At 40.8% G+C, this 12,173-nt stretch overlaps 3 protein-coding genes across 3 annotated transcripts; all 3 read left to right on the top strand.

The window, feature by feature from the left end:
• Positions 1-437: 437 nt before the first annotated feature.
• Positions 438-782, top strand: LOC145574086 (uncharacterized). Its single transcript, XM_081631824.1, has one exon. The coding sequence runs from the start codon at positions 438-440 to the stop codon at positions 780-782; it is 345 nt and encodes a 114-aa protein (XP_081487950.1).
• Positions 783-8,497: 7,715 nt separating this feature from the next.
• Positions 8,498-9,070, top strand: LOC145574094 (uncharacterized). Its single transcript, XM_081631835.1, has 2 exons — positions 8,498-8,717; positions 8,799-9,070. Exons 1-2 carry the CDS (start codon positions 8,498-8,500, stop codon positions 9,068-9,070), a joined length of 492 nt encoding a protein of 163 aa, XP_081487961.1.
• A 2,068-nt stretch (positions 9,071-11,138) lies between these two features.
• LOC145574104 (uncharacterized) lies at positions 11,139-11,852 on the top strand. Its single transcript, XM_081631845.1, has one exon. The coding sequence runs from the start codon at positions 11,139-11,141 to the stop codon at positions 11,850-11,852; it is 714 nt and encodes a 237-aa protein (XP_081487971.1).
• Positions 11,853-12,173: the final 321 nt, after the last annotated feature.

Genomic DNA, 12,173 nt, shown 5'->3' on the forward strand with positions numbered 1-12,173 from the left:
AGGATGCAGCAGAATTCGCCAAGAGATGCCTAGCATGCCAGAAGCACGCACCCTTGACGCACAGGCCATCAGAAGAGCTACATCCAACACAAACACCTTGGCCATTCATGAAGTGGGGAGTGGATATAGTAAAACTTCCTCCATCATCAGGACAAAGAGTATACTTCTTAGAAATGACAGACTACTTTTCAAAATGGATCGAAGTAGAAGCGTACAAGGAAATCAAGGATAAGCACGTCATATCGTTTATAAAAAGAAACATCCTAAGTAGATTCGGGGTACCAGCAGAGATCATTACAGACAATGGATCCCAGTTCATCAGCAATAAGACTACAAAGTTCTGTAAGGAATGGAACATCTCCCTCATCACGTCCACACCTAGGTACCCACAAGCAAATGGATAGGCAGAGTCAAGCAATAAAGTCCTCATTGGTAACATGAAGAAAAGGCTAGAAGGAGCAAAAGGGAAATGGGCACACGAACTACCTAACATACTATGGGCAGACAAAACAACCCCAAAAGGCGCTACAGGCCACACCCCATTCTCGTTGGTTTGCGGATGTGAAGCAGTGATCCCAACAGAGGTAGAGGTCCCTACAGCAAGATACGGGCTAATGATAGAAGAAAGGAATCAAGCAGAATTAATTCCCAATCTAGACATAGTGGAAGAACTTAGAGAAGACTCAAAAATGAGAATGGCATCATATCAGCAAGAAGTAGCAAGATCCTTCAACAAGAATGTCAGAACAAAAGTCTTCAAGCTGGGAGATTGGGTTGTCTAAAAGGTATACAAAAATACCAGGGAAGCAAAGGCAGGGAAATTAGCACCCAACTGGGAAGGACCTTACAAGATCATTAAGGTGGTAGGCAATGGAGCCTACAGACTCAAAAATGCAGAAGGCCCCTTCTTACGATGCCTAGAAGTAAAGGAAGCACATCAAGTCTTACAGTCTTTACACAGTGGATAGTGTGGAAATCATTCTAGAGGAAGGAATTTAGCCAACACAACACTTAGAATGGGATACTACTGGCCCAGCATGAGATAGGATGCAGCAGAATTCGCCAAGAGATGCCTAGCATGCCAGAAGCACGCACCCTTGACGCACAGGCCATCAGAAGAGCTACATCCAACACAAACACCTTGGCCATTCATGAAGTGGGGAGTGGATATAGTAAAACTTCCTCCATCATCAGGACAAAGAGTATACTTCTTAGAAATGACAGACTACTTTTCAAAATGGATCGAAGTAGAAGCGTACAAGGAAATCAAGGATAAGCACGTCATATCGTTTATAAAAAGAAACATCCTAAGTAGATTCGGGGTACCAGCAGAGATCATTACAGACAATGGATCCCAGTTCATCAGCAATAAGACTACAAAGTTCTGTAAGGAATGGAACATCTCCCTCATCACGTCCACACCTAGGTACCCACAAGCAAATGGATAGGTAGAGTCAAGCAATAAAGTTCTCATAGGTAACATGAAGAAAAGGCTAGAAGGAGCAAAAGGGAAATGGGCACACGAACTACCTAACATACTATGGGCAGACAAAACAACCCCAAAAGGCGCTTCAGGCCACACCCCATTCTCGTTGGTGTACGGATGTGAAGTAGTGATCCTAATAGAGGTAGAGGTCCCTACAGCAAGATACAGGCTAATGACAGAAGAAAGGAATCAAGCATAATTAATTCACAATCTAGACACTGTGGAAGAACTTAGAGAAGACGCAAAAATGAGAATGGCTGCATATCAGCAAGAAGTAGTAAGATCCTTCAACAAGAATGTCAGAACAAAAGTCTTCAAGTTGGGAGATTGGATTCTCAGAAAGGTATACGAAAATACCAGGGAAACAAACGTAGGGAAATTAGCACCCAACTGGGAAGGACCTTACGAGATCATTAAGGTGGTAGGCAATGGAGCCTATGGACTCAGAAATGCAGAAGGAAAATAGGTACAGCGAAGCTGGAATGCAGCGTACTTAAAGCTATATCATTTATGAGGAGCAAAGGTACGTAGTTATCATCTCGATTTTATCTCTTTTTACAAAAAAAACAAAAAAAAAAAAAAAAAACAAAAAAAAAAAACAAAAAAACAAGCAAAAAACAAAAAAAAAAAAAAAAAAAAGAAGAAAAACAGAAAAGCACAAAAATCTCCAACAGCCAAAATCAGCACGAAAGGTACTCCTCTCTACTCTCACTTTGACAATTCAATTTTTGATCATTACGAGTACTGACTTTGGCAACGGAGGGCCGTTGGGGAAACCCACGGCCACTCCTCACATTATTCTGTTTTGCAAGGAGAAACACCTACACTACTAGGCAAGAGCACAACAGGTCATCACAGAGCAACGGTTAATCATCCTTGCAAGGAACAAACCAACTGTCCTCACAGAACAAGCAAACACATGTAAGCAACACTACATTCATATTACAACTGTAATACAACTGTAATACAACTGCAATACGACCGTAAAACAGCAATGATACAGTAAAAAATATAAATACATATCAACATAGCAAAAGTCGCAGAATTACTTAGTTGCAAAGCAACAACACAGACAAATTATCCAGCTACAAAAGTGTAGCACAAAGACAAAATAAAAATTATCCAACTGCATTAAGGCAGTAAAAATAAACATCCTTCAAAGTTAACAAATTCTGTAAGGTGACACAACACCATTGAAACTAATTCTCATCCATGTTATCAGCAGGGACCACTTCCTCAGCAACAGTCTTCGTACTCTCCGGGACATCCCTGACCTCGGAGTTGTGAGGAGAATTCACTTGCTCATCAGCATAGCTCAGCAACAATGTGCCAGGGGCAGCAGTCCCTGTAGGAAATGCAACCTCAAAAGTAGTCTTATCAGCATCATAATCCTAGGCCTCATGCTTTCCTTGCTGAAACTCCTCCATCATTTCAAGACGAGCTTTCCCAAAGTAATACGCTGCAGCATCAACAACCTCGTTTCCAGCCTCCTTAAAGGTCCTCTTCAACCCATCACGTTCAGTAATACATTCCCTATGCCTAGCGCGTTCAGTCTTCAGAGCATCAGTAGCAGCCTTGTACTTGTCAGAAAGAGCATCACGCTCCTTCTTCATAGCCTCAAACACTCGAGTAAACTCTGACACTTTGCCCAGTACACCCAAACAAGACTGACGGCTCTGCAAAATACGAAATCAAGTAAGAGATGCGCAATCCGATATAACCATGTTTATTAAATTTTTGTTTTTTTTTCGGAGTATACCATACCTGGAAAGACTGCACAGCAGCCTCTTGAGAAAGGTCAGCGAAAGTCTGCGAGGACTGGCGATCCTTGAAGGACGAAAACAGTAGGGTATCCACATGCGGAGCCAAGGAATCAGAAGAGAAATCTGCAGTATCAACATCAATAGGTACCTCCAACTTCCTCTTAAGGCCAGTGCGAGGTGGAGGTGGAGGAGGACCGCTCTTTGGAGCTACCGTTTTGATAGGAACAGCCTCAGTAGTTTGAGGAGAGGAGCAATGTTTAAGGCGGCCTAATAGAGAGGACGAGCTAAGAAGGTCATGAGACCTTAGTGACCTTGAAGTATCTACAAGGAACATGGCAGAATTCAAAAGGGGATACAACAAGGAACATAACAAACGTATACAACAAGGAACATAACAAACATACTCAACAAGGAACATAACAAACATACTCAGCAAGGTACATAACCACCTCAGAAAGGACAAACAAATTGAGAACCAAGTAAATCATTAACAAGGGCGAAACAAATTTGCAACAGGATACATCTACAGGGAACAACACAACAAAAATCACAAGCACATCAGAAAAAAGAAGAACATACCTTGAGACATAGTTGGGGCAACTTTCTCCTCAGAATCAGAATCGTTCAAGGACTTGATCTGGATAACCGCTTCTAACTGCGTCAATTTGATGAAAGATCTCTCGTCTACACTCAACTCGTACAACTTGTCTATCAGGGACGGGGACTGAGAACGCTGCTTCAATTTACTCACTGCAACCATCAAGCAAATAAGCCCAAATCAACAAAGAAGGAGAGCAAAACACAAGAAAATAAGAAAACAAAATACCTCAGCCTCAACAGTGTCAATAAAAAAGTCATAATCACCACCCAACGAATCAATTCTCACAAAGAAGAACTTGTGATACCACTTCTTTTCAAACGCCTTCTCCAAGTCAGTCACCAAAGGACCAACACCATCTTACAAACGAAGACCAACCCAACCCTTACCACTGGTCCAAATAGTATAAGGATAACACAAATCCCTCACATCAAGTTCCAAACCCAATTTCGCACCCAACAAATCCAAAATTCTCAAAACCCTCTAAGTTTGGGGCAATAACTGACAAGGTGAAACCCTAACCCTAGAGAGAAATTGACGAACAAGAGAAGAAAAAGGGAAAGTATTCCCAATTGCAAAGGGATACTCAAATAAGCACACCCAACCAGGGGCAGTCTAGTCAGCCCTCTCCCTAGAAGACGGGATTTTCACCACAACCCCATCTGGGAATCGCGCAACAGCAACGATGTTCTTAACTTCTTCTTTCGTTATGGTGGAAAGATAAACATCCTTAGCAGGGAAGACGTTCTACGCCACCAAAGACGACTTTTTCACACCCTCATCCACCCCAGCAAACATCACTTTTACATGATCACCCATCACAAAACAAGAAGAAAAAAAAATAACGAAGTAAAGAAACAGAGGAAACAGAGAAGAGAGAGAATACTTGGTGAAAATTGAAATTGGGGCAAAGCAATTAAGTGATTAGACAAGAGCCTGCACACCCAATAAATACCAAAGAAAGAAATAACCGCCATGTACGGTTATTGATAACTTGTTATTTGGTATGATTTTAGGGTACTTTTGAACCTTGTTTTCGTGATTATTCGACATCAAAGTTCATTATTTATCCTATTTTTATACAAATTTTGCACCATCCATGCTTCACGGGTTGTTTGTGTTTTTGATGTAATGTAGCTATTTTTTGCACTATATATTGACGTGATCAAGCATGAGTGAACAAGGAGAAGGGAAAGCTTGGTTAAAGAGCAATGGAGGAAGAATGATGAGTGCCTTAAAGAGAAATGAAAAGCTTTTGAAAAGTTTTGCAAGGATTTTTGCACTAAGGTCAACTTAAACTGACCATAACTTTTGTTATACTCAACATTTTGAAGTGATTCAAATTGGAGATTAAATTTCATCTTAAGAGCTTTCCAACGACTGGTCACATGCCTTATTCCGATGAGTAAAGAAGAAGTTATGACCTTCCGAAAAAATCTATTTTGCTAGAAAAGGGTTGCACGTCCGTGCCAATAAGTGGCACGTCCGTGCAAGTCACTGCACGTCCGTGGCAAATGAAGCACGTCCGTGCAAGGTCAAGCAGTAGCTACTGTTCGTATTTTAACAGGTCTGCATGTCCGTGCCGACCTGTAGACGAGCCCGACTCTTGTTTTCTCCGTCCTTTTTATTTGAGGGTCATATAAATACTCTTCTTAGCTCATTTTGTACGGAGAGGATCTTCTTAATGTAGTTTTAGCTTAGGTTAGGTTTTTAGAGAGAGAAACTCTCAATTTCTAGAGAGAGAAAGTGTGAAAAACTTGTTGAAAGCTTGGAATATGAAGAATTGAAGGAAGGAGACTTGAAGATTTGATTATTTCTTGCATTATCAATGAGAATTTCTTACTCTCTCTCTTATTTTATTGATTTAATTACTTATTTTTGTATCTTTTCTAGTTTTATTACTTGTTTATGTTAAATTAGTGTTTGGATTCATGTTCTTAGTAGTTTACTACTTTAGTTTTGCAATTTATAATGTTTTGTGAGTAGTTTATTTACTTGGGATGGTTGAAACCATTGATGAATTCACAAATACTTGTTTGCATGTGTTGATTTAGTTAATGTGGGATGTTAATTAGTTGAGCTTAAGTGGTTTCATTGTTAGTTCTTGTAAGTGGCCATTGCAAGAACTATTTATCTAAGCTTTCTCAACGAAGGATCGAGAGATGAACTTGAGTTAGCTCCCTTATGCTTAATTGACTTGAAATGCCATGAGAATAGGAATTTCCAGTCAAGGGAATGTTTATGTCATCGTGATTATGTTTTAACACTTGTTTTATGCTTTGTAACCACGAGAGTAGGTTGTATTCATAACTCAAGTAATCCCTCTAGCTTGAGAGAGTAGTTGGGTGCCTTAGATGACTTCCCCTAATTTACCCCCAAATTGCTATGTTTTGTATGTTAAATTGTAGCTTGTGAATGACTTAATTGGTGGATACCTTCCCAAGATCCTTTTTTATTATTTTTTGTAGTTTTTCATTATAACTAAAAACCCAAAAAGACTTGACTTAGCTTATCACAAATCGATACTTGTTAGTGCTCCCTTTAGTCCTTGTGGGATCGACCCTTACTTGCCCTTTCTACCCATTAGAGAGACCAAGTTAGGTTTTTATCTTTGGTAGGCTCGACGACGGCCTATCAGTTATCGAGGAAGTTGCTTTAAAACTGCCACCACGTTTCCTATTTTGCTAACCGTTGAAATAGCTTATGAAAAATTCAAAATCCTTCCAACGGCTTTTTAGGTAATTTTCACTTCCAAACACTTGAAAATAAAAATTAGGGGCAATTGTTGGGCCCGTATTATCACACGACCCATTGTACTTAGGGCACCAATCCAAGGCCAATAAATCAGCAAGAATACGTAAAACGGCTTGATTGAAATAAACAAGGAAAGCACCATCAAGCATATCAATCAAGGAGATACTTGCCAAAGATACACCTACAGAGCAGGAAACAAGATAAATCAAGAAGATCTTATATATTTCAAAGATATTCTGAATATATTTGTAAACCCTAGAGATCCCTAGGTATCAATAAGAAGAATTAGACATTTTAACACTCATGTACGTTCGCATATACTTAAATAAAAACAATTTGCTCTACTTTTATCTACGGAACTGCGTCCCTACTGAACAAGGAGGCCTATTCTTACTCAATATTGTATCTCTAAACTCACCTTCTTTATATAATTGAATATTTACTGCTTACTTATTGATTACTTATTGATTTATTATCGTTCTTAGTTATTTTATATGATGTTGGTAGAATGATTGTTATTACCCCTCAAACCCAGCAAATTCTTAGATGCCCGTATTGAGATTTGCCTAAACAATTTGGCGCCCACCATGGGGCTGATAATCAATTAACCTACCAATTCGCCAAAAAACCAAGACAAACACCATGACTGGGCAACCAGTACCTTTTACTATTGCCGAAATTAATGAAGGAATGAACGCTTTCCACCAAACTTTAGACCAGCAGAAAAGCCAAATTGAAACGCTGCTGGCTCATAAGGTCTAAACTGAAGCCAAACTCACCAGCCTTACCAAACAAAATGAAGTCCTTCGCAGCCAAATACAATCAGTTGCATCTAAAACCGTTAACACCAGAAAGAGCACTGAAAGTATAGCCATGCAGCTCGACATGTCCGGAACCTTTCACACCCCTAACGGGGAAAAAGGATCTAACAACAGGGAAGCAACCCTTTATCTAGACTTTTTGGATGCAGGAACCCCCAAGAAGGACAGACAGGAAGGAGCCGAAGAGGGAAAAGTAGATAAGATGGTTAAGGAATCCCTCAAGACAATCGAGGCCAAAATCGCCAAAATTCATGGAATGCCGAAACCCATGGAAGAAGAGGCAGCAGATGGCTATATAGAATCCCCATTCTTGGAAGAGATCGCCATGGTAGAGGTGCCAAAGAGGTTCAACACGCCCAATATGACCATGTATGATGGAACAACGGACCCTGATGAGCATGTATCCCTTTACAAGCAGAAGATGATGACAAGCTCAATCCCTAGAGACATCAGAGAGGCTATGATGTGCAAAGTCTTTGGAGCCACGCTATCAGGTCCAAGTCTAACTTGGTTCATTAATTTAGATAATGGGACAATTCGATCTTTTGCAGAAATGGTGAACCTATTCAAGGTCCAGTTTGCTAGCAACAGAAAAATTGAAAAGCATTCTTCAGATCTATACCGCGTCGTGTAGAGACATGGTGAATCCTTGAGAGATTATCTTAACAGGTTCAACAGGGAGAAGATTGGAATACATAAGTGTGATGCTCCCACAAAAATCGAAGCATTCAGAAGAGGATTGCTAGACCATAGTGAGCTCTATAAGGAGTTGACAAAATATCTCTGTACAACCTTTGAAGATGTGCAAGCTAAAGCTATGGCTCAAGTCTGATTTGAGGAAGATGCGTATGCAAGAAAGACTCCCGAGCCAGATCGCCAGTAAAGAAGGAACAACAATTTTCCTAGAAGGGATCATCGATTCAAGTCGTATCAGCGTTCCCGCTTTGATGAGGGATCAATCAATGCTGTCGAAGAAGAATTTTCTGATTAGAGGGAAGATCCTGAACTCCCACCTAAGTTACATGAATATTGCTTCAATGTTAACCCTGTAGGAGTAATAAGGACCCTAAATAAGATGGGAGATACTGTGCAATGGCCCAAGAAGAGTGACAGGCCTGGAGAGAAGAAAGATCCGTCCAGATGGTGTGATTTCCATTCAGATATCGGTCACACTACTAATGAATGTGTCGCGCTCAGAAAGGAAGCTGCATACCTGCTAAAAAAAGGCTACCTTAAAGAACTCCTGTCAGATAAATCCAAAGCCTCAGGAAGGGAAAGAGAATCTAAGCAAGGAGGTCCTCCACCTCTGCCTCCAATTGTCAAAACCATCTGTTTCATATAAAGAGGATCAGAAGTATGTGGTTTAACGTATTCAGCAGCAAAGCGGCATGCAAAGGAGAGTAATAAGGATCAACCTGGCAAGAGGGAGAAATCCAAGATAGACATTCCCATCATGTTTGAAGAAAGCGATGTAGTAGAAGGCCATCATGACGGCCTAGTGATTTCACTCCCAGTTGGAAACTGCAAGATCAAGCGAATCCTAGTGGACAATGGAAGCTCTACAAACATCATCATGCTTGACACTCTGAAACATATGAACATAGACGAAAAGAGCATCGTCAACAAGTCTACAATGTTAGTGTTATAAAGTGGGGAAACCAAGAAGACAAGTGGAGAGATTACATTGGCCACGTACGCAAAAGGAATCAACCTACAGGTCAAGTTCATAGTGATTGACACTCTGTCTTCGTACAATATGATCTTAGGCAGACCCTGGATACATGAGATGAAGGCCATCCCCTCTACATACCATCAAGTCATTAAGTTTCCTACTAGGTGGGGTATTCAAGAAATCAGAGGAGATCCTAGGGAAGCCAAGGAATGTTACAAGATCGCACTAAAAGCAACATCTGCAGAAAAGAGTTCATCATAGCAATCAGAGGGTCAGCTGGGCCAAGAAAAGTTAAGCATAGTAGAAGAACAAGAAGCTACATAAGTCTAGTTGAACCCCAAACATCCAGACCAAAAGGTCGGAATAGGATCAGAATTGAAGTCAGAACTCAGACAACAAATATATGACTTTTTAGAAGAGGAAAAAGATGTATTCGCTTGGACCCATGAAGAAATGAAAGACATCTCTCCAGACGTAATTACTCACAAGTTGAATGTAGATCCCCTACATACACCAGTAAAGCAGAAGAGAAGGAAATTTGCGCCAGAAAGGAACAAGATTATTAATGAGGAAATCCAGAACCTATTGAAGACTGGAATGATAAGAGAAGTAAAGTACCCAGAATGGCTTGATAATGTAGTAGTAGTCAGGAAGAAGAACGGAAAATGGCGCATCTGTATAGACTTCACAGATATCAACAAGGCATTCCTAAAAGATCCGTTCCCTCTACCTCATATTGATGCCATAGTAGACGCCACAGCAGGACATGAGTTACTATCCTTCATGGACGCGTATAGTGGTTACAATCAAATCCTCATGCACAAGGATGACAAAGAGAAAACCGCTTTCATTACTAGTCAAGGAATATACTGCTACAAAGTAATGCCTTTTGGATTGAAGAATGCAGGAGCAACATATCAAAGGTTGGTGAACAAGATGTTTGAAGAGCAAATAGGGAATACAATATAGGTCTACATAGACGACATTGTAGTAAAATCCAAAAAGGTAGAAGATCACGTCAGAGACCTTAGAGAACCATTTGCCATCCTGAAGCAGTACGTCATGAAGTTGAACCCCACAAAATGCACATTTGGAGTACAGTCAGGAAAGTTCCTGGGATACATGGTTACGCAAAGAGGAATAGAAGCCAGCCCTGACCAAGTCAAAGCCATCCTAGACCTAGAGCGACCAAAGTGGAAGAAGGAAGTACAGACTTAACAGGGAAAATCGCAGCATTGAATAGGTTCATTTCAAAATCTTCAGACAAGAACAGAGCCTTTTACGAAGTATAGAAGAAGAATAAGGAATTCAAATGGGAGCAGGAGCACGACGAAGCATTTCAGAAGCTGAAAGAATACTTGGCCAACCCATTGATTCTTTCTAAGCCTAAGGAAGGAGAGCCACTCCAGCTATACCTCGCAGTATCTAAAGGGACGATCAGTGCAGTCCTCACAAGAGAAGAAGACAAGGAGCAATCCCAATCTACTACGTAAGCAAAACCATACTCAGTGCAGAAACAAGGTATGCGTCATTAGAGAAGATCTTTTTAGCCTTAGTTACTGCTTCAGTGAAGTTACGCCCATACTTTGAAAGCCACTCCATACAAGTACGCACCAACTACCCCATCAAAGCTATCATGAGAAAGGCAGAAATGTCAGGAAGGATGGAGAAATGGGCCTTACATTTGAGCAGGTACGATATACAGTACGAGCCCAGGACAACAATCAAATCACAAGCCTTGGCAGACTTCGTAGCAGACTTCAGCCCAACTCTTTAGGAAGAAGCGCAAAAAGAAGTATTGGCACTACAGGAACCAAAAGCTACAAAAAAGTGGATACTCTACACAAATGGCGCAGCAAACATACGTGGAGTAGGCCTAGGAATAGTACTGACATCACCCCAAGGAGACAAGATAGCACAAGCAATAAGGTGCAACTTCAAAGCCACCAATAATGAAGCTGAATCCGAAGCGCTGATCACAGGATTAACCGTTGCAAAGGACATGAAGATACAACATCTAGAGGTAATTATAGACTCCTTACTCATGGTAAATCAAGCCAACGGAGAATATGCAGCAAAGGATGCAAGGATGGTAGCCTACCTGGAAGTCACAAAGAAGCTCATTAAAGAGTTCAAGGAATTCAAGATAGATCAAGTACCCAAAAACTTGAACAATGAAGCAGACACACTAGCAAACTTAGGATCAAACATTAACCCAGAAGAATTTGGAGCTATCCCCCTAGTGCACGTACTCTCTCTAGCCATAGAGAAAGAATTGACTATGAGCGCCTACAAAGTTTATGAAAACCCTACAGAAAAAGATGGCAGCAGCTGGACAACACCACTGAAAGAATACCTCTTGGACATGACGAAACCAACAGGGAAAGTAGCAGCTCAAGCACTTGCTCAAAAAGCCTCCAAGTATTTCCTAATCAGCAATGTACTCATTAAGAAATCTACAGCAGGCCCCTTCTTACGATGCCTAGAAGTAAAGGAAGCACAACAAGTCTTACAGTCTTTACATAGTGGAGAGTGTGGAAATCATTCTGGAGGAAGGAATTTAGCCAACAGAGCACTTAGAATGGGATACTACTGGCCCAGCATGAGAAAGGATGCAACAGAATTCGCCAAGAGATGCCTAGCATGCCAGAAGCACGCACCCTTGACGCACAGGCCATCAAAAGAGCTACATCCAACACTAACACCTTGGCCATTCATGAAGTGGGGAGTGGATATAGTAAAACATCCTCCATCATAAGGACAAAGAGTATACTTCTTAGCAATGACATACTACTTTTCAAAATAGATCGAAGCAGAAGCGTACAAGGAAATAAAGAATAAGCACGTCATATCGTTTATAAAATGAAACATCTTAAGTAGATTCGGGGTACCAGCAGAGATCCTTACAGACAATGGATCCCAGTTCATCAGCAATAAGACTATAAAGTTTTGTAAGGAATGGAACATCTCCCTCATCATGTCCACACCTAGGTACCCACAAGCAAATGGATAGGTAGAGTCTAGCAATAAAGTTCTCTTAGGTAACATGAAGAAAAGGCTAGAAGGAGCAAAAGGGAAA

The sequence above is a fragment of the Chenopodium album genome, chromosome 2 (assembly GCF_948465745.1).
Source record: "Chenopodium album chromosome 2, dcCheAlbu1.1, whole genome shotgun sequence".
Taxonomy (NCBI): Eukaryota; Viridiplantae; Streptophyta; class Magnoliopsida; order Caryophyllales; family Amaranthaceae; genus Chenopodium; species Chenopodium album.